Below are 27,148 nucleotides of genomic sequence, written 5' to 3'. Positions count from 1 at the left end.
AAGACAACTTACATTAGGTTTACAATGTTTATCCCTTTGTTCTGGTTTCAAAGGTCACAGCTTTCAATATCATTACTTAGGCTACTTTCACACTAGCGTTCGATCGGATCCGTTCTGAACGGATCCGATCATATTAATGCAGACGGAGGCTCCGTTCAGTACGGATCCGTCTGCATTAATAACTTAGAAAAAATTCTAAGTGTGAAAGTAGCCTGAGCGGATCCGTTCAGACTTTCAATGTAAAGTCAATGGGGGACGGATCCGCTTGAAGATTGAGCCATATGGTGACATCTTCAAGCGGATCCGTTCCCATTGACTTACATTGTAAGTCTGAACGGATCCGCTCGCCTCCGCGCGGCCAGGCGGACAGCTGAACGCTGCAAGCAGCATTCAGCTGTCCGCCTGTCCGTGCGGAGGCGAGCGGAGCGGAGGCTGAACACCGCCAGACTGATGCAGTCTGAGCGGATCCGCTCCATTCAGACTGCATCAGGGCTGGACAGAGGCGTTCGGGTCCGCTCGTGAGCTCCTTCAAACGGAGCTCACGAGCGGACCGACGAACGCTAGTGTGAAAGTAGCCTTACCTACAAATTACACCATTACTATGGCTGCTCGCCACCTTAAATTAGCTTCCTTTAATGTTAACGGCTGCAACTCACCAGTAAAGAGGAGCAGGGTTTTTCAAATATTAAGGAAAGCAAACACCTATATTATAATGCTGCAGGAAACACACTTCAGGAAGAAGAAGGTGCCAAATCTCTCCCACTCTCAATTTCAGCACTGGTTCCATTCAAACAATGAACAAAAGGCCACGAATGGAGTCAGCATAGGTATCCACAAGCAGGTTCCATTTGTGAAAATTGGAGACCTAGTAGACCCGGAGGGAATGTACCTGTTGCTTAAGGGTTCAAAGACAACTCTGAATTTACAATTTGCTGCTTATATGCTCCAAAGAAAAGCACAGTTAAATGAATAAAAGGCGTGCTGAATATGTTCTCTATGTTCACTTCAGGCACCCTGATTATAGGAGGGGACCTGAATCTCACTCTGAATCCTTTACTTGATTCTTCAAAACAGAGATCTGCAATTTCAATCAGAGCGCTAAGAGGAATTTCACAGCAGCTGCAATCTCTGGCTGTTAGTGATGTCTGGCGCTCTACACACACTGAATGCAAAGATTACACATTCTACGCTAATGCTCATAGATCATATCAGAGATTAGATTATCTCTTATTGAGCAGCAGGTGCCTCCCTAAGATCATTGATGCGGATATCCATTGTATAACAGTTTCTGATCACGCTCCTGTTACCTTCACATTGGCTCTCCGTGATTGACCTAGAGGGGAGTGGTCATCGAGACTCAATGCTACCTTACTTGACTCTTCTGATACCATAAGTAAAATGTCTAGTAAAATTGATAGGTATTTTTCTGAGAATGTCACCTCTGATGTTTCCTGGGCGTCCATTTGGGAAGCTTATAAATCCGTTCTGAGAGGGGAATTTATAGCATTAGGTTCACATTTAAGGAAGTTTAGGATGCTCCAGATATCATCACTAATAAATCAGATAGCCCAATTAGAACACAAACATAAGAAATCCTTAGCCCCCAACGACCTGGTGGATTTGACCAAACTTAGATCCTCTCTTAACCTGCTCCGGACCGCCGTACGCAGGATTGCGTCCTGCCGGCGGCCCTGCTCTTCTGGGTGGACGCATATACGTGTCCTCCCGCGAGAGCCGAGATTTCCTGTGAACGCGCGCACGCAGGCGCGCGCGCTCACAGGAACGGAAGGTAAGAGAGTGGATCCCCAGCCTGCCAGCGGCGATCGTTCGCTGGCAGGCTGGAGATGTTTTTTTTTTAACTCCTAACAAGTATATTAGACGCTGTTTTGATAACAGCGTCTAATATACCTGCTACCTGGTCCTCTGGTGGTCCCTTTTGTTTGGATCGACCACCAGAGGACACAGGTAGCTCAGTAAAGTAACACAAAACACTACACTAAACCCCCCCTGTCACTTATTAACCCTTTATGAACCCCTGATCACCCCATACAGACTCCCTGATCACCCCCCTGTCATTGATTACCCCCCTGTCATTGATCACCCCCCTGTCAGGCTCCGTTCAGACGGCTGTATGATTTTTACGGATCCACTGATACATGGATCGGATCCGCAAAACGCATACGGACGTCTGAATGGAGCCTTACAGGGGGGTGATCAATGACAAGGGGGTGATGACCCATATAGACTTCCCGATCACCCCCCTGTCATTGATCACCCCCCTGTAAGGCTCCATTCAGACGTCCGTATGATTTTTACGGATCCACAGATACATGGATCGGATCCGCAAAACACATATGGACGTCTGAATGGAGCCTTACAGGGGGGTGATCAATGACAGGGGGGTGATCAATGACAGGGGGGTGATCAATGACAAGGGGGTGATCACCCATATAGACTTCCTGATCACCCCCCTGTCATTGATCACCCCCCTGTCATTGATCACCCCCCTGTAAGGCTCCATTCAGATGTCCGTATGATTTTTACGGATCCACGGATACATGGATCGGATCCGCAAAACACATACGGACATCTGAATGGAGCCTTACAGGGGGGTGATCAATGACAAGGGGGTGATCACGCATATAAACTTCCTGATCACTTCCCTGTCATTGATCACCCCCCTGTCATTGATCACCCCCCTGTAAGGCTCCATTCAGACGTCCGTGTGATTTTTACGGATCCACGGATACATGGATCGGATCCGCAAAACACATACGGACGTCTGAATGGAGCCTTACAGGGGGGTGATCAATGCCAAGGGGGTGATCACGCATATAGACTCCATGATCACCTCCCTGTCATTGATCACCCCCCTGTAAGGCTCCATTCAGACGTCCGTATGATTTTTACGGATCCACGGATACATGGATCGGATCCGCAAAACACATACGGACGTCTGAATGGAGCCTTACAGGGGGGTGATCAATGACAGGGGGGTGATCACCTCATATACACTCCCTGATCACCCCCTGACATTGATCACCCCCCTGTCATTGATCACCCCCCTGTCATTGATCACCCCCCTGTAAGGCTCCATTCAGACGTCCGTATGTGTTTTGCGGATCCGATCCATGTATCCGTGGATCTGTAAAAATCATACGGACATCTGAATGGAGCCTTACAGGGGGGTGATCAATGACAGGGGGGTGATCAGGAAGTCTATATGGGTGATCACCCCCTTGTCATTGATCACCCACATGTAAGGCTCCATTCAGACGTCCGTATGTGTTTTGCGGATCCGATCCGTGGATCCGTAAAAATCATATGGACGTCTGAATGGAGCCTTTCAGAGGGGTGATCAGTGACAGGGGGGTGATCACCCCATATACACTCCCTGATCACCCCCCTGTCATTGATCACCCCCCTGTAAGGCTCCATTCAGAATTTTTTTTGGCCCAAGTTAGCGGAAATATTTTTTTTTGTTTGTTTTTTCTTACAAAGTCTCATATTCCACTAACTTGTGTCCAAAAAATAAAATCTCACATGAACTCACCATACCCCTCACGGAATCCAAATGCGTAACATTTTTTAGACATTTATATTCCAGACTTCTTCTCACGCTTTAGGGCCCCTAAAAAGCCAGGGAAGTATAAATACCCCACATGTGACCCCATTTCGGAAAGAAGACACCCCAAGGTATTCCGTGAGGGGCATATTGAGTCCATGAAAGATTGAAATTTTTGTCCCAAGTTAGCGGAAAGTGAGACTTTGTGAGAAAAAAAAAAAAATCAACAAAATGCAACAAAAAAAAAATTCTATGAACTCGCCATGCCCCTCATTGAATACCTTGGGATGTCTTCTTTCCAAAGTGGGGTCACATGTGGGGTATTTATACTGCCCTGGCTTTTTAGGGGCCCTAAAGCGTGAGAAGAAGTCTGGGATCCAAATGTCTAAAAATGCCCTCCTAAAAGGAATTTGGGCCGCTTTGCGCATCTAGGCTGCAAAAAAGTGTAACACATCTGGTATCGCCGTACTCAGGAGAAGTTGGGGAATGTGTTTTGGGGTGTCATTTTACATATACCCATGCTGGGTGAGATAAATATCTTGGTCAAATGCCAACTTTGTATAAAAAAATGGGAAAAGTTGTCATTTCCTGAGAAATCGTTACATTTTGATTAATAACAAAAAAAGTAAAAATGTCAGCAGCAATAAAATACCACCAAAGGAAAGCTCTATTAGTGAGAAGAAAAGGAGGTAAAATTCATTTGGGTGGTAAGTTGCATGACCGAGCGATAAACGGTGAAAGTAGTGTTAGTGCAGAAGTGTAAAAAGTGGCCTGGTCAGTAAGGGGGTTTTAGCTAGCGGGGTTGAAGTGGTTAAAGACCTTTTAAACATGAAAGCAGCGCAAAATTACCTTAGGATCAAACACTACATCCATGGTGATTGGTGTAACAAAATTATGTCCGCACTGGTTAAGAAACGCTGCGAACAATCCTATGTTTCACACATAAGAACCAAAGATGGTACACTTCTAAAAGACACCTCTGACATAGCTAATGCGTTCTCCTCTATTTATCAGGAGCTCTATAACCTTAAACCAAATGAACCTTTAAAGAATTTAGAAGAGAAGCAAAACACTACTTGGCAATTTCTGTACTCCCTAAACTTGCCTTCTTTGCAAGAAGCACACTTGACCCAGCTCATAGGCCCCATCACTTTTCAAGAGATAAGACAAGTAATAAAAAGCATCCTTCCAGGTAAAAGCCCAGGTCCAGATGGTTTCCCTATAGTGTACTACAAGAAATATTTTCATGTACTGGGCCCCAGGCTCGTTCATTATTTTAACCACCTGCTTAATGGCAAGCATATAGCTAAGCAAGCTTTAGAAGCACACATAGTCGTCATTCCTAAAACAGGTAAAGACCATGAGCTAACCTCGAGTTATAGACCTATATCATTATTAAATTCAGACACTAAACTGTGGGCCAAGATTTTAGCTGCCAGAATATCGCCACTGCTGCACACTTTGGTATCCCCGGAGCAAACAGGCTTTGTGGGAGGTAGAGAAACATAGAAACATAGAATGTGTCGGCAGATAAGAACCATCTGGCCCAGCTAGTCTGCCCAATATAGAGAGAATGCAGGGATAGCAACTTTAGAGTTATCCAAGCAGTGGAGTATTCTGTCAGAAGCAAATCCAAATTAGCCTTGCTCAGTACGGACGCCGAGAAGGCTTTTGACAGAGTCAATTGGGGCTTTATGGAATTAACGCTCCATACATTTGGCTTCCCCCCTCAATTTATAGCTGCAATAATCTCACTATACTCAGCCCCTCATGCCAAAGTTAAAGTAAAAGGCACCTTCTCTCCATGCATTAATAGCTTGGAAGAAAGACGAGACAGAGGGGATATGATAGAAACTTTTAAATACATAAAGGGAATCAACAAGGTAAAAGAGGAAAGAATATTTAAAAGAAGAAAAACTGCTACAAGAGGACATAGTTTTAAATTAGAGGGGCAAAGGTTTAAAAGTAATATCAGGAAGTATTACTTTACTGAGAGAGCAGTGGATGCATGGAATAGCCTTCCTGCAGAAGTGGTAGCTGCAAATACAGTGAAAGAGTTTAAAGGGAACCTGTCATGTGGATATTTGATTATAATCTAACTAATTATATACAACCATTAACTACTAAAAAGTACCTTAACAGAAAAAAAGAGGAAGGAAGCTCAAAGTACCAAACTAATAATTAGAATAAATATTTTATTAAATACATGATTAAAAACACACATATAATTGATGCCAAGGACAGGTTAGGGGGAACAGGGAGGAGAAAACGAGCGCCACCCTGGACGAACACACTGGTCACAAAGTGCATGTAGTAAAAATAATAATAAGATCATGAGAAGAAGAATATATCTATATAGGGTACAATGACCAACTCATGAGTCCAGTGTACAAAAATATATATTAGATAGTTAGAGGTGAGTAAAGACCGATAAGAAAGCCCACCATGGCTGTAGTGCATAATATGCTGGAACACTGACAGTACAAAATTATACGGGCAATATAACAAATGAATAGAGGCCAAGTGAGAGGTCTCAGCATCGGCAGCACAAAGCCATGGCAGGGAGACTGTGATCTAAAACTCACCAAAGAAGGACCAAGTGTGAAAGAAGACCAGGATGGCGCTACCCCAACGCGCGTTTCGGCGTGCCTTTGTCAGGGGGTGGCGAAGGCACGCCGAAACACTCTAACGATATGGGTGTGTGGAGGGGCCTAGGTGAAATACCAGTGGGAGATCTTTTACACAGAAAAAATATCCCCACCCTTTCTGAACTACATAATAAGCATTTAGCAAAACAGTGTACCTCCTTACATTATATACATCTCTGTAAGATTAGCGAGAGGTTCCTTTCAAAGATAAAAGGCGACCAAACACCTACATGGTTTGAAACCATGGCCATGACGGACTTGCCCCGCAAGGGTAAAATAGCCTACATATATAAAAAGGCTCTGGAAAATAACGCCCCTACAAACCTGCATACATACTAAAATGGGAAAAAGATCTTGACAGATCCTTTTCAGGGCATGAGCTGTCCCAGATTTTAAATCGCTCTCACTGTCCTTCCAGATGTATTCGCATACAAGAAAACTCTTATAAAATATTAACTAGGTGGTCTAAAACACCAGATGTATTGTAAAAAAATGCACTCTGCTAACACCACAGAATGTTGGAGATGTCACTCTGAATTGGGTTCTCTAAATCACATATGGTGGCATTGCCCACTTATCTCTCCATATTGGACAGAGATAGAAGAGGCTATAAATCAGATATGCAACTCTGAAATATCACTCTCCCCCACACTGGTGCTTCTTAACCTCCCAGATAAGACATGCCCGGCCTCAAAACATGACTTAGCCTTATAACTTATTGCGGCAGCTAAATTGCTAATTCCGCTCCACTGGCTAGACACAAATCTGCCTACCTTGGGAGAGTGGATGCGTAAAGCTCAGGAGATCTATAGGCTGGAAGAACTCTCTAGCTGGGAAGCATATGTACATGATAAGTTTTTGAAACTATGGTCCCCCTGGTCCAGTTGGATCAACAACAAACACACATCCATGCAGTTGCATTAAGTCCGATGTTTTCCTGCTACCTCCCCCCAACCCTCTTCCAATGGTGAAAGGTGCTCTACTATTCCTACTGTAGTGTTAATAACCATATTGTAATGGCTAATATTCCTTGTCATTGCAAGTTACTGTGACCTAGTTGGCTCTGTTGCCGATTCACTACTGTATTTCTTGTACTGTAATTTTTTTGTGAAAACAAAATAAAGATTGCAATTAAAAAATTCTTAAAACTAAATGACATTAATGCTTATGAAAATGTGTAGAAATCTGAGTCTTACTTACTTCTGGGATTTGCGCCCCCACCTATCCCTTGGTTGAACTTGATGGACTTACAGTCATGTGAAAAAATTAGGACACCCTTTGAAAGCATGTGGTTTTTTGTAACATTTTTAATAAAAGGTTATTTCATCTCCGTTTCAACAATACAGAGAGATTAAAGTAATCCAACTAAACAAAGAAAACTGAAGAAAAGTCTTTTCAAGATCTTCTGTAAATGTCATTCTACAAAAATGCCTATTCTAACTGAGGAAAAAGATAGGACACCCTCACATGTATTCCCTCTTAAATTGGCTCAGATCTCACACAGGTATATCACACCAGGTGCACATAATTAGTAGATCGTTACTCTGCATGTTGAATGAGGCTTGCCCTATTTAAACCTCAGACATTTAGTTTGGTGTGCTCCTGACTGTTGAAGTGAGAGTGAGCACCATGGTGAGAGCAAAAGAGCTGTCAGAGGACTTCAGAAAAAAGATTGTAGCAGCCTATGAGTCTGGGAAGGGATTTAAAAAGATCTCAAAAGATTTTGAAATCAGCCATTCCACTGTCCGGAAGATAGTCTACAAGTGGAGGGCTTTCAAAACAACTGCCAACATGCCCAGGACTGGTCGCCCCAGCAAGTTCACCCCAAGAGCAGACCGCAAGATGCTAAAAGAGGTCTCCAAAAACCCTAAAGTGTCATCTCGAGAACTACAGCAGGCTCTGGCTACTGTTGATGTAGAAGTACATGCCTCTACAATCAGAAAGAGACTGTACAAGTTTAACTTGCATGGGAGGTGTGCAAGGAGGAAACCTTTGCTTTCCAAGAGAAACATCGAGGCCAGACTGACATTTGCCAGAGATAAAGTTGACAAAGACCAGGACTTCTGGAATAATGTTCTTTGGACAGATGAGTCCAAAATTGAATTATTTGGACACAACAGCAGAGGACATGTTTGGCGTAAACCAAACACAGCATTCCAAGAAAAGAACCTCATACCAACTGTGAAGCATGGAGGTGGAAGTGTCATGGTTTGGGGCTGCTTTGCTGCAGCAGGACCTGGTCAGCTCACCATCATAGAATCCACGATGAATTCTACTGTGTATCAGAAGGTGCTTGAAGAACATGTGAGACCATCAGTTAGAAAATTAAAGCTGAAGCGGAACTGGACCATGCAACATGACAATGACCCAAAACATACTAGTAAATCAACCAAAGATTGGCTGAAAAAGAAGAAATGGAGAGTCCTGGAATGGCCAAGTCAAAGTCCAGATTTGAATCCCATTGAGATGCTGTGGGGTGACTTGAAAAGGGCTGTACGTGCAAGAAACCCCTCAAACATCTCACAGCTGAAAAAGTTCTGCATTGAGGAGTGGGGTAAAATTTCCTCAGACCGATGTCGAAGACTGGTAGATGGCTACAAGAACCGTCTCACTGCAGTTATTTCAGCCAAAGGAGGTAACACTCGCTATTAGGGGCAAGGGTGTCCTATCTTTTTCCTCAGTTAGAATAGGCATTTTTGTAGAATGACATTTACAGAAGATCTTGAAAAGACTTTTCTTCGGTTTTCTTTGTTTAGTCGGATTACTTTAATCTCTCTGTATTGTTGAAACGGAGATGAAATAACCTTTTATTAAAAATGTTACAAAAAACCACATGCTTTCAAAGGGTGTCCTAATTTTTTCACATGACTGTATGTCTTTTTTCAACTGTATTAAGTATATAATTATGTAACTAAGTTCACCTCTAAAGGTTCAAGTGCATTTTAGGTTCATCCTGAAATTTCACCCACAAGCCAAATATCCCTAACTTTTTGTGAGTAGTGTAAGTAATTGGGAGAAAAGGCTCTTGGTAAGAGAGGTTACTGAGAGCCCAATGGCCACTTTGAGTGGCTAGAAAGAAGCCTCTCCTCAGTAAAAGACACAAAAAGCACCTTAGGGTTTCTTAGACTGTGGGAAACAATATTTTTGGGTTTGTTGAAACCAAGGTTGAACGTTTTGGCCTCAATTCTAAACGTCAAGTTTGGAGGAAACGAGGCACAATACCATCCTTACAGTGAAGCATGGTGGTGGCAGCATCATGGTGTGGGGGTGTTTTTCAGAGGCTGGGGCAGGGAGACTGGTCAGGGTTGAGGGAAAGCTGAATGGAGCAAAGTACAAAACTATTCTTAACCACCTCAGCTCCTCTAGCTTAAACACCCTTAATGACCAGACCACTTTTTACAATTCTGCACTACACTATTTTCACCGTTTATTGCTCGGTCATGCAACTTACCACCCAAATGAATTTTACCTCCTTTTCTTCTCACTAATAGAGCTTTCATTTGGTGGTATTTCATTGCTGCTGACATTTTTACTTTTTTTGTTATTAATCGAAATGTGCCGAAATTTTAGCAAAAAAGTGACATTTTTGACTTTCAGTTGTAATTTTTTTTAAAAAAAAATACATTTCTATATACATTTTTCTCTAAATTTATTGTTCTACATGTCTTTGATTCAAAAAAATGTTTGGGTAAAAAAAATGGTTTGGGTAAAAGTTATGGCGTTTACAAACTATGGTACAAAAATGTGAATTTCCGCTTTTTGAAGCAGCTCTGACTTTCTGAGCACCTGTCATGTTTCCTGAGGTTCTACAATGCCCAGACAGTAGAAAAACCCCGCAAATGACCCCATTTCGGAAAGTAGACACCCTAAGGTATTCGCTGATGGGCATAGGGTATTGCATGGGTATCAGATGGGTATTGCATGGGTATATGTAAAAAGACACCCCAAAACACATTGCCCTACTTCTCCTGAGTATGGCGATACCACATGTGTGACACCTTTTTGCAGCCTAGGTGGGCAAAGGGGCCCAAAGTCCAAAGAGCACCTTTAGGATTTCACAGGGCATTTTTTACACATTTTGATTTCAAACTATTTCTCACGCATTAGGGCCCCTAAAATTCCAGGGCAGTATAACTACCGCACAAGTGACCCCATTTTGGAAAGAAGACACCCCAAGGTATTTTGTGAGGGACATAGTGAGTTCATGGAAGTTTTTATTTTTTGTCACAAGTTAGTGGAATATAAGACTTTGCAAGAAAAAATAAAAAAAAAATCATAATTTTCCGCTAACTTGTGACAAAAAGAAAAAATTCTAGGAACTCGCCATGCCCCTCACGGAATACCTTGGGGTGTCTTCTTTCCAAAATGGGGTCACTTGTTGGGTAGTTATACTGTCCTGGCATTTTAGGGGTCCTAATGAAATATCTCTCTAAAAGTCAACTTTTCCCATTTTTTTATACAAAGTTGTCATTATAGAGAGATCTTTCTCTCAACCAGCATGGGTATATGTAAAAAGACACCCCAAAACACATTGCCCTACTTCTCCTGAGTACGGCGATACCACATGTGTGATACTTTTTTGCAGCCTAGATGCGCAAAGGGGCCCAAATTCCTTTTAGGAGAGCATTTTTAGACATTTGGATCCCAGACTTCTTCTCACACTTTAGGGCCGCTAAAATGCCAGAGAAGTATAAATACCCCACATGTCACCCCATTTTGGAAAGAAGACACCCCAAGGTATTCAATGAGGGGCATGGCGAGTTCATAGAAGATTTTTTTTTGGGCACAAGTTAGCGGAAATAGATTTTTTTTTGTTTTTTCTCACAAAGTCTCAGTTTCCGCTAACTTGGGACAAAAAGTTAAATCTTTCATGGACTCAATATGCCCCTCAGTGAATACCTTGCGGTGTCTTCTTTCCGAAATGTCTGAATGAAGCCTTACAGGGGGGTGATCAATGACAGGGGGGTGATTAATGACAGGGGGTGATCAGGGAGTCTATATGGGGTGATCACCCCCCTGTCATTGATCACCCCCCTGTAAGGCTCCATTCAGACGTCCGTATGTGTTTTGCGGATCCGATCCATGGATCCGTAAAACACATACGGACGTCTGAATGGAGCCTTACAGGGGGGTGATCAATGACAGGGGGGTGATCAATGACAGGGGGGTGATCAGGGAGTCTATATGGGGTGATCAGGGGTTAATAAGTGACGGGGGGTGTACTGTGGTGTTTGGTGCTACTTACAGAGCTGCCTGTGTCTTCTGGTGGTCGATCCAAGCAAAAGGGACCACCAGAGGACCAGGTAGCAGGTATATTAGACGCTGTTATCAAAACAGCGTCTAATATACCTGTTAGGGGTTAAAAAAATCGCATCTACAGCCTGCCAGCGAACGATCGCCGCTGGCAGGCTGTAGATCCACTCGCTTACCTGCAGTTCCTGTGAACGCGCGCGCATGTGTGAACGCGCGCGCATGTCTGAACGCGCGCGCATGTGTGCGCGTTCACAGGAATTCTCGCGTCTCGCGAGATGACGCGTAGATGCGTGACTCTGCCTGAGACAGCCGCCTCCAGAATGCGATCCTGCGTTAGGCGGTTAAAAAAAAAACTGATCCAGAGTGCTCTGGACCTCACATTGCGCCAAAGGTTCCCCTCTCAACAAGACAATGACACTTAGTACACAGCCAAGGCAACACAGGCTTAGGGACAACAAGTGATGGGCAGGTCAAGGGATGACTTCCTTAGGATGGGTGTGATGGTTGCATGTTAAAAGGAAAATTATGACATTACGATATATTGAAGACAGAGTTGTAATAGGGCAAAGATGAACACAGTAGTAAGGTTTATTATAATGAAGTGGAATGAGATTGGGACTAGTGAATTGGTGGTGAAGTGAGACTTTGAGAAAAGTGTAGTAAGTTTTCGATCAACACTAGTGAAAAGCAGGTTATGGTTGGTTTCAAAATCATAGAAGTTTGCACTGAAACACCCAAAATAAATGACCAAATCATTAGGGGAATTGTGTCTTGTGGGAGGAGTAATTTCTTAACAAAAGGAACTGAAAATGTACAAAAGAGGAACTTGAATCTTAGTCACATTTTTCATGTCTAGCTCAAGCAATACAGTCAATTTTGTTTTTACATAGTCTTACTGCTTCTGAGATGTTTAATATTCTGCTGTTTCTTCTTGGATTTGTGACTGTGGAAACCAGTAGGAAACATTTACTCTGTAATACACCAAAGGTGGAGGTATTATATGAGATGTGTGGTAAGTAATATTGTTCTTTCTGCCCTGTAGAATGTATAATATGTTGGGCTCTAGTCCATTGTATTTAGCTCTATGTACATATTTTCTTAAATCCTTGCACTTTGAAGGAACACTCAATCAATGAGTTATCTGACCATTGACCATTGACCAATGTTAGATTTTCTGTTAGGTCTGAGGATAGAGGCACACTTGTGTTACCTTTATGTTTTGAGTAGGGAAAGAAAGGCATTAGCCAGAAGATCATTGACCTCTTTGAAGAGTAGCTGTTGTGATAGCACATTGCAATACCACCATACAATGAGAGAATTTTACCGATTTTACCATGAGATTGCTACAGTTTTGATTATCTTGCCTAAGATACTTGAATTCTGTCTTTCAAGTGCCTGCTATAGTGGTTGTGGCATCGTCATATGCCCTACAGCAGAGTGAGGTCATGTGTTATGTAGGAATGTACTAAACATACAAGAGATCAGAACTAGAACAAAGCCTGCATGAACCATGCAACATTTTTAAAATATACTGTATAACAATGTTATGTAGATGAACAATGTATACTTTTATTTTTGTTAAAAAAGAAGCCAGAAACAATGCATAGTGTGACAGACACCAATTCAAAATATGTATTTCTTTTAGTCATTCCCCTGCAATTTGCTTGAAAAAGGTTCTGAGCTGTACATGTCAATCACGAGTAAACCCTGTCTTCTCCCACATCTTGAACATTCATCATCAGTAGCTGCTTAGGCTCTGTATATCAGAGCAGATGGGCAGGCCTCAGTAGTGCCTAACTGTATAACAGTGCTGCTGGATTTGTGCACATCATTAGCAGGACTCTTCATAACTCAAACGGGAGGGGTCATGTCTGGAAGGCTACAACTAATTTCACATTAGCTTTAAAAAGATCCGGCAAGCTGTTTTTGCAGGTTTTTGTCTGTCCCATACTCTGCATATTGCCCGGTTACGGCTGAATCTCCTCCAGTCCCTATTATAGTTAATGTGGCCAGTGGGCATTCAGGTAGCATCTGGCAATGTTGGATCCAGAGACCTCTGGCCGTTGTCCTATTAGTACACGCAGAACCTGTCCTAATCACACAGAAGGACAAGTTATTTCACAACACTGAGCTGCCTCATCCTCCTCTCTGCTCTGCTTGTCAGGGATTATGATCCTGATTACAGCTGCTAAGCTCTTTAGCTGAATCCCCGTAGGAATGGAGACATGAAGTACAGAGAGGACGGACAGGACAGACTGTGGCAATGGAAACTGCATACAAGAGCTGCTGCTCATCAGCCACATCCCCAACGCCTCTCTGTACTTCATGTCTCCTCATGAACTCCATTCCTACAAAGATTCAGCTGAAGATCGTATTAAACTAAATTCAGGATCATAATCCCTGACAAGTAGAGCAGAGAGCAGAGAGGAGGATAAGGCAGCTCTTTATCTCTGAAATAACTTGTCCTGCTGTGTGATTAGGACAGGTTTTGTGTGTACTTATAGGACGGCGGCCATTTTATTTCCCCTGATTGCTCCACAGACAAAATGTACCATTCTAACTAATGGAAGGTATTTGGGAACATATTTATAATAAAGTAATATTTAAATATTCTCTTTTTCTTAATTCTCGGAGGACCCCTTTTAAGTTGTTCTTTGTGTTGTTTGATCGCAAGAATTCATGCTGTGTAGTGATACGTGAGCTTCTCGAAATTACATTCAAATTTGATTCGGCTGACCCAAATCAAAAGTGCTCCAATTGCCCTGAAAAGTTGTCCATGGCCCTCTGAGGTCTCCTAGGACTGTATCCAACCCCTTCCAAGCTCTTTAAAGCCATCATCAGTAATGTCAAAGTGACAGTGACATACATGGCTATGGTTAAACAGATGTTAGCTTTTATAGACAAACTGCGCTGTAGAATTTTTATGCTTTTTTTTAATTGGTCCAGAAAGTTTCACTTTTTGGCTGCAAATGCCTGTCACTATGTATACCTGCACTACCTGGGCTCATGTGATCCTCATTCTTCATCTTTCCTGTCTAATGATCTCAAAAATGGCTGATGCCATTTTGAGCTATTGACCTGAATTGAGTTGCCCAAAATTCATATTTGACTCAAATTTTGGGAAAATTCAGGTGGAATTCAATTAGTTTAAAATCGAGTTGCTCATCGGTAATACTGTGCTGTTCTTGACGTCAAATCTTACAGAATTGCAGAAAGTGGCTCCAAGCTTGGGGCCACCAATACATGTGAACATAACCTGAGATATGGGTTACCAGAATATTTGCAAACTTGAGGAAGAAGTCCTCCTGGTTTTATACATATTGGGCATTAATATTATTACTTTTAACTCTAAAAGTGCCAGTCATTCTTTGTGTTTTTATTTTTAATTGCTCAGCTAACAAATCCTCTATATCTAATGTCTATGAATATCTCTCCTTCAGATGACAGTTTTGCACCAGTGGTTAAGATGGAACCTTGTGAGCTGAACAAAGCTGTGAATTTTTCTATGACAATGATTCCAAGTATGTATAGCAGATATAGGAACATTTCTTTGTCCCAATACACAAGACAGCTCCTAACTATGAGGAAACTAGTAAAATGTTTTCTTGACTATGACTACACAGCTGTGGAAAAGTGTGCTGATCGGGCTGCTTTTTTTATAAGCTTTAGGCCTCATGCACATGACAGTATTTTTTCACTGTTCGCAAAACGGGGTTCCGTTGTTCCGTGATCCGTATCCGTTTTTTCTTCCGTGTGTCTTCCGTGATTTTTGGAGAATCACCAGACATGAAGGAAAGTTGAAAAATAAGTCATTTTGGTGTCCGCCTGGCCGTGCGGAGCCAAACGGATCCGTCCTGACTTACAATGCAAGTCAGTGGGGACGGATCCGTTTGACAATGACATAATATGGTGCAATTTCAAACGGATCCGTCCCCCATTGACTTTCAATGTAAAGTCAGGAGTCCCTATCGGAGTTTTCTCCAATCCGATGGTATATTTTAACTTGAAGCGTCCCCATCACCATGGGAACGCCTCTATATTAAAATATACCATCGGATTTGAGTTACATCGTGAAAACTCAGATCCGACAGTATATTCTAACACAGAGGCGTTCCCATGGTGATGGGGACACTTCAAGTTAGAACCAGGGCGCTACTGCAGTTCTGGCTGTCATGGTTACATAGCAATTTTAGAAGCATTATACTTACCTGTGCTGTCTGTGACCGGCCGGGAGCTCCTCCTACTGGTAAGTGAAAGGTCTGTGCGGCGCATTACTTATAGCACAGACCTGTCACTTAAACTGGGACTCCGATCGGAACTCTCCGCTGCCACCAATGATGGGGGGGATTTTAATTAGGAGGGGGAGAGGGGGAGGCCGCACTGGCCACCAATGAACTTAATACAGGGGACGGAGGGGGGGCCGGGGGGCTGCACTGGCCACCAATGAGTTTAATACAGGGGAGGGAGGGAGGGAGGGAGGGGGGGCCGCACTGGCCACCAATGAATTTAATACAGGGGAAGGGGGGCCGGGGGGCCGCACTGGCCACCAATGAATTTAATACAGGGGAGGGAGGGGGGGCCGCACTGGCCACCAATGAATTTAATACAGGGGAGGGAGGGGGGCCGCACTGGCCACCAATTAATTTAATACAGGGGAGGGAGGGGGGCCGAACTGGCCACCAATGAATTAAAAACTGGGGAGGGAGGGGGGTCTGCCCTCTGCTGCCTGGCAGCACCTGATCTCTTACAGGGGGCTATAATACACACAATTAACCCTTCAGGTGCGGCACCTGAGGGGTTAATTGTGCGGATCACAGCCCCCTGTAAGAGATCGGATGCTGCCAGGCAGCACGGGGCAGTCATGTACACAGTTCTTAGTATAGTCTAACCTGAAGCGTCCCCATCACTATAGGAACGCCTCTGTGTTAGAATATACTGTCGGATCTGAGTTTTCACGATGTGAAAACTCAGCTCTGAAAAAGCTGTATGCAAACGGATCTGCGGATGCGTCTGTGCTAAAGTAGCCTACGAACACGGATCACGGACGCGGATGGCAATCTTGTGTGCCTCCGTGTTTTTTCACGGACCCATTGACTTGAATGGGTCCATGAACCGTTGTCCATCAAAAAAATAGGACAAGTCATTTTTTTTGACGGACAGGAAACACGGATCACGGACGCAGGTGAGAAACGGTGCATTTTCCGAGTTTTCAACTGACCCATTGAAAGTCAATGGGTGCGCAGAAAATCACGGAAAACGGAACAACGGACACGGATGCACACAACGGTCGTGTGCATGAGGCCTTCATTGTATAGACTTTGGATTTAGTTCTTTGACTCATGGTATTTATGTCAAAACAATGATGTGTTCTGCAAACTTTCAAGGCTATGGACACCTTCAGGGATTTTTATTATGATTGCATTGTACTAATTTTGGGATAAAAATCTTTTTTTTCAGTTGATCTTTATTAAAAATAAGATGCAGAGGTTAAAATGCAGTCTGTTTCCAAGTTGTCACAGCCTTCTTTCTTTGAATCTCATCATCTTACGCTTATCTGTAGCTCTTATCTCTGATCTTCTGACCTCATAATCACTCATTATAGCTCATTTCTTATCAAGGTGATAATAATATGGCTTAAATAAGTGTTTATGAGGTCAGGAGATGGGAGATAAGATCTGCAAATGGGCCACCAGATAACAGGAAGAAAGCGACGGCTTGTAAACAGACCTATTATTCATCTCTGTATCTCTGAAATGGCTGAACATTTTTAACCACTTAGCGCTACGCTAACGCCGAAAGGCGTCATCTCTGCGGCGCTCCCAGGCTACGCTAAGGCCAATAGGCGTCATCTCGCGTGAGCCGAGATTTCCTGTGAACGCGCGCACGCAGGCGCGCGCGCTCACAGGAACGGAGGGTAAGCGAGTGGATCTCCAGCCTGCCAGCGGCGATCGCTCGCTGGCAGGCTGGAGATGTGATTTTTTTAACCCCTAACAGGTATATTAGACGCTGTTTTGATAACAGCGTCTAATATACCTGCTACCTGGTCCTCTGGTGGTCCCTTTTGTTAGGATCGACCACCAGAGGACACAGGCAGCTCAGTAAAGTAGCACCAAACACCACTACACTACACTACACCCCCCCTGTCACTTATTAACCCTTTATAAACCACTGATCAGCCCATATAGACTCCCTGATCACCCCCCTGTCATTGATCACCCCCCTGTCATTGATCACCCCCCTGTAAGGCTCCATTAAGAGGTCCGTATGATTTTTACGGATCCACGGATACATGGATCGGATCCGCAAAACGCATACGGACGTCTGAATGGAGCCTTACAGGGGGGTGATCAATGACAAGGGGGTGATCACGCATATAGACTTCCTGATCACTTCCCTGTCATTGATCACCCCCCTGTCATTGATCACCCCCCTGTAAGGCTCCATTCAGACGTCCGTATGATTTTTACGGATCCACTGATACATGGATCGGAACCGCAAAACACATGCGGACGTCTGAATGGAGCCTTACAGGGGGGTGATCAATGACAGAGGAGTGATCACCCATATAGACTCCCTGATCACCCCCCTGTCATTGATCACCCCCCTGTCATTGATCACCCCCCTGTAAGGCTCCATTCAGACGCCCGTATGTGTTTTACGGATCCACGCATCCATGGATCGGATCCGGAAAACGCATACGGACGTCTGAATGGAGCCTTACAGGGGGGTGATCAGGGAGTCTATATGGGATGATCACCCCCCTGTAAGGCTCTATTCAGACGTCTGCATGTGTTTTAAGGATTCACGCATCCATGGATCGGATCCGCAAAACGCATACGGACGTCTGAATGGAGCCTTACAGGGGGGTGATCAGTGACAGGGGGGTGATCACCTCATATACACTCCCTGATCACCCCCTGTCATTGATCACCCCCCTGTCATTGATGACCCCCCTGTCATTGATCACCCCCCTGTAAGGCTCCATTCAGACGTCTGCATGTGTTTTACGGATCCACGCATCCATGGATCGGATCCGCAAAACGCATACGGACGTCTGAATGGAGCCTTACAGGGGGGTGATCAGTGACAGGGGGGTGATCACCTCATATACACTCCCTGATCACCCCCTGTCATTGATCACCCCCCTGTCATTGATCACCCCCCTGTAAGGCTCCATTCAGACATCTGCATGTGTTTTACGGATCCACGCATCCATGGATCGGATCCGCAAAACGCATACGGACGTCTGAATGGAGCCTTACAGGGGGGTGATCAATGACAGGGGGGTGATCACCCCATATACACTCCCTGATCACCCCCCTGTCATTGATTACCCCCATGTAAGGCTCCATTCAGACGTCCGTATGTGTTTTGCGGTTCCGATCTATGTATCCGTGGATCCGTAAAAAACATATGGACGTCTGAATGGAGCCTTTCAGAGGGGTGATCAATGACAGAGGGGTGATCAGTGACAGGGGGGTGATCACCCCATATACACTCCCTGGTCACCCCCTGTCATTGATCGCCCCCCTGTAAGGCTCCATTCAGATTTTTTTTGGCCCAAGTTAGCGGAAATATTTTTCTTTTTTTTTTCTTACAAAGTCTCATATTCCACTAACTTGTGTCAAAAAATAAAATCTCACATGAACTCACCATACCCCTCACGGAATCCAAATGCGTAACATTTTTAGACATTTATATTCCAGACTTCTTCTCACGCTTTAGGGCCCCTAAAAAGCCAGGGCAGTATAAATACCCCACATGTGACCCCATTTCGGAAAGAAGACACTCCAAGGTATTCCGTGAGGGGCATATTGAGTCCATGAAAGATTGAAATTTTTGTTTCAGTTAGCGGAAAGTGAGACTTTGTGAGAAAAAAACAATTAAAAAAAAAAATCAATTTCCGCTAACTTATGCAAAAAAATAAAAAATTCTATGAACTCGCCAGGCCCCTCATTGAATACCTTGGGGTGTCTTCTTTCCAAAATGGGGTCACATGTGGGGTATTTATACTGCCCTGGCATTTTAGGGGCCTGAAACCGTGAGAAGAAGTCTGGGATCCAAATGTCTAAAAATGCCCCCCTAAAAGGAATTTGGGCCCCTTTGCGCATCTAGGCTGCAAAAAAGTGTCACACATCTGGTATCGCCGTACTCGGGAGAAGTTAGGCAATGTGTTTTGGGGTGTCATTTTACATATACCCATGCTGGGTGAGATAAATATCTTGGTCAAATGCCAACTTTGTATAAAAAAATGGGAAAAGTTGTCTTTTGCAGAGATATTTCTCTCACCCAGCATGGGTATATGTAAAATGACACCCCAAAACACATTCCCCAACTTCTCCTGAGTACGGCGATACCAGATGTGTGTCACTTTTTTGCCGCCTAGGTGGGCAAAGGGGCACACATTCCAAAGAGCACCTTTCGGATTTCACAGGTAATTTTTTACACATTTTGATTTCAAACTACTTACCACACATTAGGGCCCATAGAATGCCAGGGCAGTATAACTTCCCCACAAGTGACCCCATTTTGGAAAGAAGACACCCCAAGGTATTCCGTGAGGGGCATGGCGAGTTCCTATAATTTTTTATTTTTTGTCACAAGTTAGCGGAAAATGATGTTTTTTTTTGTTTTTTGTTTTTTTCTTACAAAGTCTCATATTCCACTAACTTGTGACAAAAAATAAAAAATTCCAGGAACTCGCCATGCCCCTCACGGAATACCTTGGGGTGTCTTCTTTCCAAAATGGGGTCAGTTGTGGGGTAGTTATACTGCCCTGGCAATTTAGGGGCCCTAATGTGTGCGAAGTAGTTTGAAATCAAAATCTGTAAAAAATGGCCGGTGAAATCCTAAAGGTGCTCTTTGGAATGTGGGCCCCTTTGCCCACCTAGGCTGCAAAAAAGTGTCACACATCTAGTATCGCCGTACTCAGGAGAAGTTGGGCAATGTGTTTTGGGGTGTCATTTTACATATACCCATGCTGGGTGAGATAAATATCTTGGTCAAATGCCAACTTTGTATAAAAAAATGGGAAAAGTTGTCTTTTGCCAAGATATTTCTCTCACCCACCATGGGTATATCTAAAATGACACCCCAAAACACATTCCCCAACTTCTCCTGAGTACGGTGATACCAGATGTGTGTCACTTTTTTGCCGCCTAGGTGGGCAAAGGGGCACACATTCCAAAGAGCACCTTTCGGATTTCACAGGCCATTTTTTACACATTTTGATTTCAAACTACTAACCACACATTAGGGGCCCTAGAATGCCAGGGCATTATAACTTCCCCACAAGTGACACCATTTTGGAAAGAAGACACCCCAAGGTATTTCGTGATGGGCATAGTGAGTTCATGGAAGTTTTTATTTTTTGTCACAAGTTAGTGGAATATAAGACTTTGTAAGAAAAAAAATAAAAATAAAAATAAATCATCATTTTCCGCTAACTTGTGACAAAAAATAAAAAGTTCTATGAACTCACTATGCCCATCAGCGAATACCTTAGGGTGTCTACTTTCCGAAATGGGGTCATTTGTGGGGGGTTTCTACTGTCTGGGCATTGTAGAACCTCAGGAAACATGACAGGTGCTCAGAAAGTCAGAGCTGCTTCAAAAAGCGGAAATTCACATTTTTGTACCATAGTTTGTAAACGTTATAACTTTTACCCAAACCATTTTTTTTTACCCAAACATTTTTTTTTTATCAAAGACATGTAGAACAATAAATTTAGCAAAAAATTTATATATGGATGTCGTTTTTTTTGCAAAATTTTACAACTGAAAGTGAAAAATTTCATTTTTTTTCAAAAAAATCGTTAAATTTCGATTAATAACAAAAAAAGTAAAAATGTCAGCAGCAACCGCTAAAGTTGTGGAGTGCCGATTTGTAAAAAAGGGCCTGGTCACTAGGGGGGTATAAACCTGTGGTCCTTAAGTGGTTAATAAAGACATATTGAAAAATAACGTGTTTTTTTTGCCCAAAAGGAATAAAATGCAATCATTAAACAAAATGACCTGGAAGGTATCCATAGCCTTTAACAAAACTGTCAAAAGTGGTCCCTCAAGTTGGTTTCAGGATGATAATTGTAAGTTGAAACCATTGTAACTTAAGTCCATAGCTCTATGGAAAACTAGTAATTTGTTCCAAAGCCCGTAACAGAAAATTCAGATTTAAGAAGAATAAGCAGATAACTAAAACAGATAATGCAATTCCTTACATATAACAGTCAGGTATAGATGCTGGAAGCTGGAAATCACTTTCTATGATGAAGACAGGAGCTTTTTCAGGGTCCTGTATAACACACAGTGTACCAGGAAAATAAAATAGTCTTCTTCACCTGAAATCCCAAGGAGGAGATCTTCCTGGCATCGACAGAGGGAAGTACATAATACAAACCGGATTCCCAAAAAGTTGGGACACTAAACAAATTGTGAATAAAAACTGAATGCAATGATGTGGAGATGGAAAATGTCAATATTTTATTTGTAATAGAACGTAGATGACAGATCAAACGTTTAATCTGAGTAAATGTATCATTTTAAAGGAAAAATATGTTGATTAAAATTTTCACGGTGTCAACAAATCCCCAAAAAGTAGCAATAAGAGGCTGGAAAAAGTAAATTTGAGCATAACGAAGAGTTGGAAGACCAATGAACACTAATTAGGTCAATTGGCAACATGATTGGGTATAAAAAGAGCTTCTCAGAGTGGCAGTGTCTCTCAGAAGCCAAGATGGGTAGAGGATCACCAATTCCCACAATGTTGCGCAGAAAGATAGTGGAGCAATATCAGAAAGGTGTTACCCAGAGAAAAATTGCAAAGACTTTGTATCTATCATCATCAACTGTGCATAACATCATCCGAAGATTCAGAGAATCTGGAACAATCTCTGTGCGTAAGGGTCAAGGCCGTAAAACCATACTGGATGCCCGTGATCTCCGGGCCCTTAAACGACACTGCACCACAAACAGGAATGCTACTGTAAAGGAAATCACAGAATGGGCTCAGGAATACTTCCAGAAACCATTGTCAGTGAACACAATCCACCGTGCCATCTGCCGTTGCCAGCTGAAACTCTACTGTGCAAAGAAGAAGCCATTTCTAAGCAAGATCCACAAGCTCAGGCGTTTTCACTGGGCCAGGGATCATTTAAAATGGAGTGTGGCAAAATGGAAGACTGTTCTGTGGTCAGACAAGTCACGATTCAAAGTTCTTTTTGGAAATCTGGGACGCCATGTCATCCGGACCAAAGAGGACAAGGACAACCCAAGTTGTTATCAACGCTCAGTTCAGAAGCCTGCATCTCTGATGGTATGGGGTTGCATGAATGCGTGTGGCATGGGCAGCTTGCATGTCTGGAAAGGCACCATCAATGCAGAAAAATATATTCAGGTTCTAGAACAACATATGCTCCCATCCAGACGTCATCTCTTTCAGGGAAGACCCTGCATTTTTCAACAAGATAATGCCAGACCACATTCTGCATCAATCACAACATCATGGCTGCGTAGGAGAAGGATCCAGGTACTGAAATGGCCAGTCTGCAGTCCAGATCTTTCACCTATAGAGAACATTTGGCACATCATAAAGAGGAAGGTGCAACAAAGAAGGCCCAAGACAATTGAACAGTTAGAGGCCGGTATTAGACAAGAATGGGAGAGCATTCCTATTTCTAAACTTGAGAAACTGGTCCCCTCGGTCCCCAGACGTCTGTTGAGTGTTGTAAGAAGAAGGGGAGATGCCACACAGTGGTGAAAATGGCCTTGTCCCAACTTTTTGGGGATTTGTTGACACCATGAAATTCGGATTCAACATATTTTTCCCTTAAAATGGTACATTTTCTCAGTTTAAACTTTTGTTCCGTGATTTATGTTCTATTCTGAATAAAATATTAGAAGTTGGCACCTCCACATCATTGCATTCACTTTTTATTCACGATTTGTATTGTGTCCCAACTTTTTTGGAATCCGGTTTGTATGAAATACTACACTGTACTGTAAAGAAGAGTTACTAGCCAACAAGTACAAGTGTTTTACCAGAGGAATAATTGATTGGTTGGATCTGAGAATGAGACATTGTATGTTGAGGGTAGTTTCAATATTTGATGGACCTGGAGAAACCATTGTAAGTTGGAAATATCGTATCCTTAGGCCATTGTATCTTGAGGGACCACATTACTGGTAACCTGTCTAGCACATACACTGCCTGACTTGATTCTTGCCACTCAGTTTAGCAAGAACTGATGTATGGAGTACTTACCCTGAAACATTCCTGTCACAAAATAGGACCCTGACTACAGTGGAATATACCCTAAATCAGTGCACCCCCTCAGGAACCTAAACTAATCCACCTTGAGTGGTCCCTGTTGGTGGGATGAGATCCTAAGTTGCAATCACAGGGTAGCTGCTAGCTGGTAGAGTATTCAGGTATTAATCAGGTAGAGTGGTCATATTAGCCAGATAAGACATACTTATAATTGGCAAAAGTCCCATTGTTTTGAAATTTGGCCTGAGCAACAGAGCTATCAAAAACAGCAGGTCTTGAGTCTCTGCTTCAGTAGTCTTTTGAATCTTGGTGGAGAGATATTCCAAAATTAGAAGACCTTCATAATGTCTGAGTCAATTTCTATGTGGAGAACTATAAGAACTGGAGCTAGAGACCAACCTTTACACATTAATTGTTACCACAGAACGTATTTGACCCCTGGAAGAATAGTACAGATGCTAAGTTCAAATAAAGGTTTGTAGTAGCACCAAATCAATGTAGAGAGTATGGGTGCATGTACAAGTAGGATGGTCCTCACTCCCACCTGTCATTCCAAGAAGCAGAAAGAGACAGCAGCATCCATCAGCCATTAGCTCCATCAGGGTAGGACTACATGGCGACGACACCTGGAAGTTGGCACTTTCACAATACTACATTAAAGCATAGTGAAAATTAAAGGAGTTGTCACACTTCAGCAAGTGGCATTTATCATATAGGCAAAGTTAATTCAGGACACTTATTAAAGTATTGTGATTGTCCATATTGCCTCTATCACATTGGCTAACTGTAGATATGGTCCAAGAGAAGTTAAATAGGGTAAATGTGAACAAAGCTCCGGTTCCAGATGGATTACACCCAAGAGTGCTTAAAGGGCTCAGTTCAGTCATTGTAGTGCCCCTGTTTATAATTTTTAAGGATTCTCTAGGGACTGGTACAGTGCCAAGTGATTGGCGCAAGGCAAACGTGGTGCCCATATTCAAAAAAGGATCAAGGTCCTCCACAGGTAATTATAGACCTATTGGCTTGGAAATTATAGTTTCTAATTAGATTGAAAACTGGCTGAAGAACCGTGTCCAGAGAGTTGTGGTAAATGATTCCTATTCAGAATAGTCCCAGGTTATAAGTGGTGTACCCCAAGGTTCAGTGCTGGGCCCTTTATTATTTAATTTATTTAATAATGATATTGAGGACGGGATTAATAGCACCATATCTATTTTTGCAGATGACACTAAGCTGTGTAGAACTGTACAGTCTATGGAAGATGTCCACAAACTATAATCTAACTTGAACACTCTGAGTGATTGGGCATCAAATTGGCAAATGAGGTTCCATGTGGTCAAATGTAAAGTTATGCATCTTGGTAGTATTAATCTCTGTGCTTCATATGTCTTAGGTGATGTAGCACTGGGAGAGTCACTTATAGAGAAGGATTTAGGTGTCCTTGTGGATGGTAGATTAAATAACAGCATACAATGTCAATCAGCTGCTTCTAAGGCCACCAGAATATTGTCATGCATTAAACGAGGCATGGACTCGCGGGGCAGGGTTGTAATATTACCACTTTACAAAGCGTTGGTGCGGCCTCATCTTGAATATGCAGTCTAGTTTTGGGCACCAGTACATAGAAAGGATGCACTGCAGCTGGAAAAAGTACAGAGGAGAGCGACTAAAATGATAAGGCGCATGAAGGGTCTTAGTTATGAAAAAATATAAAAATAATTGAATTTCTTTAGTCCTGAGAAGAGATGTCTAAGGGGGACATGATTAACCTATACAAGTATATAAATGGGCCACACAAAAAATAGGGCGAAAAGCTGTTCCATGTAAAATGTGCTCAAAAGACAAAGGGGCACTGCCTCCGACTGAAGAAGAAAAAGTTTAGTCACCAGAAGCGTCAAAGCTTCTTTACTGTAAGAACTGTGAAGCTGTGGAGTAGACTTCCTCAGGACGTGGTTACAGCAGGAACAGTGGACAGTTTCAAAAAGTGTTTAGACAAATTCTTAGAAGTAAAAAACATTAATGCTTATGAAAACGTGTAGATATCTGAGTCTCACTTCCTTCTGGGATTCGCGTCCCCACCTATCCTTTGGTTGAACTTGATGGACATATGTCTTTTTTCAACCTTATTAACTATGTAACTATGTAACATTATACACTGCTGGTATTCAGGGATTACAGCCACCAGATATAAGGGTGGCCGGGATGGGATCAGCTGCGCATGCTTGCCTATGTGTACTCCCGCAGTCCCAGCCACCAGAAAGGCCGGCACCTTCTCCTGTAGTGTGTAAGCACGGCCACCACTGCTGGATTTCAGGGTGGTTGTAATCCCTGGTAACGAGCAGTGTATAATGTGATGGAAAAATGCCAGCAAGTAAGCAATATGGACAAGCACAATACATTAGTAAGTGTCTTGTATTAACTTTCGCTACATGATAAATGCTGTTTGCTGAATTGAGACATGGAGTGTCATTTGGACTTGTAAGATGCAATGACAATACTGTCACAAGAAATCCAGCAGGCCCCTAATAGTTTTTCCATACTTGGTAGACTCAGGGGCTATTCTTAGAACCACCGTAGCAACTATCAGTAACTTGCAATCGCTTAATAGAGCTGGGGGTTTATGAGGTGTCAGACCACTTAGATGCCGCCCTCGTCATTGACTGCACCATTGAAAAGGTTAATGGGCAGTATTTGAGCTAGCTTTGATTTAAGCTAGCTGCGGGAACCCAGCTGTATATTACAAAATGAAAAAAATAAAAACTGCCGGTATATAAAAAAAAAGCTGACAAGTCATCTACAGAAAGCAGGACATTTCAGTAATTGTGTCTGTACTAGTTTGCAAACTGGAGTATTTTAAGATTTTATTACATGATAAATAACTGAATTTGAATTTTTTTGCAATTAAAAAACTATTTAAATAGATATTTTAAATGGAGTCTTCTTTCTTTCAAACTATGCATAAACCTTGGTAGGACTGGCTCCTTGTATTATACCGATATATTTAACTGCCAGAACTTAAATCTTAAGAAAATTGTCTTTTAATCTCATAAAGTACACAAAGTTCTGACTATAGTTCTGTCCCTTTCCCCTCTCATATCAACTGACGCAGGGTAAAGCCTGGCCCTGTCAATCAATGCAAATTGCTACTGTCGGGCTATATAAAGACCTAATGCTTTATATAAAAAAAAAAAAATGTATCAAAAGAAAAATGATTTAAATGAAATTGATCCGTGAGATGGACATAACATCTCCAAGAGTTCGATCAAGAACCTAGTTTTTTTGTGCAATCAGTAAAAAAACAGGGTACAATCATCTATGCAAAATATATATGATTTATTATACAATAATTTAGAATGCAATCAAAAATTAATCAACGTAAATCTCAATAATATACAATGATATGCAGTACCCAGAATTC

General features: G+C 42.6%; 1 protein-coding gene across 1 annotated transcript in view; it reads left to right on the top strand.

Annotated features, from left to right (window-relative positions):
- The first annotated feature begins 12,316 nt into the window (after positions 1 to 12,316).
- The window catches only part of LY96 (lymphocyte antigen 96), a 196,189-nt gene continuing 181,357 nt past the window's right edge, over positions 12,317 to 27,148 (top strand). Inside the window, exons 1-2 of the mRNA XM_044294908.1 lie at positions 12,317 to 12,478; positions 14,907 to 14,987. Coding sequence (XP_044150843.1) covers positions 12,373 to 12,478; positions 14,907 to 14,987 — 187 coding nt within the window. The 5' untranslated portion in view covers positions 12,317 to 12,372. The remainder of the gene's footprint in view (positions 12,479 to 14,906; positions 14,988 to 27,148) is intronic.

Source organism: Bufo gargarizans, chromosome 5 (genome assembly GCF_014858855.1).
Source record: "Bufo gargarizans isolate SCDJY-AF-19 chromosome 5, ASM1485885v1, whole genome shotgun sequence".
NCBI classification, from domain to species: Eukaryota; Metazoa; Chordata; class Amphibia; order Anura; family Bufonidae; genus Bufo; species Bufo gargarizans.
The sequence above is the reverse complement of the archived record's forward strand: the minus strand, read 5'-3'. Positions and strand labels throughout refer to the sequence as shown.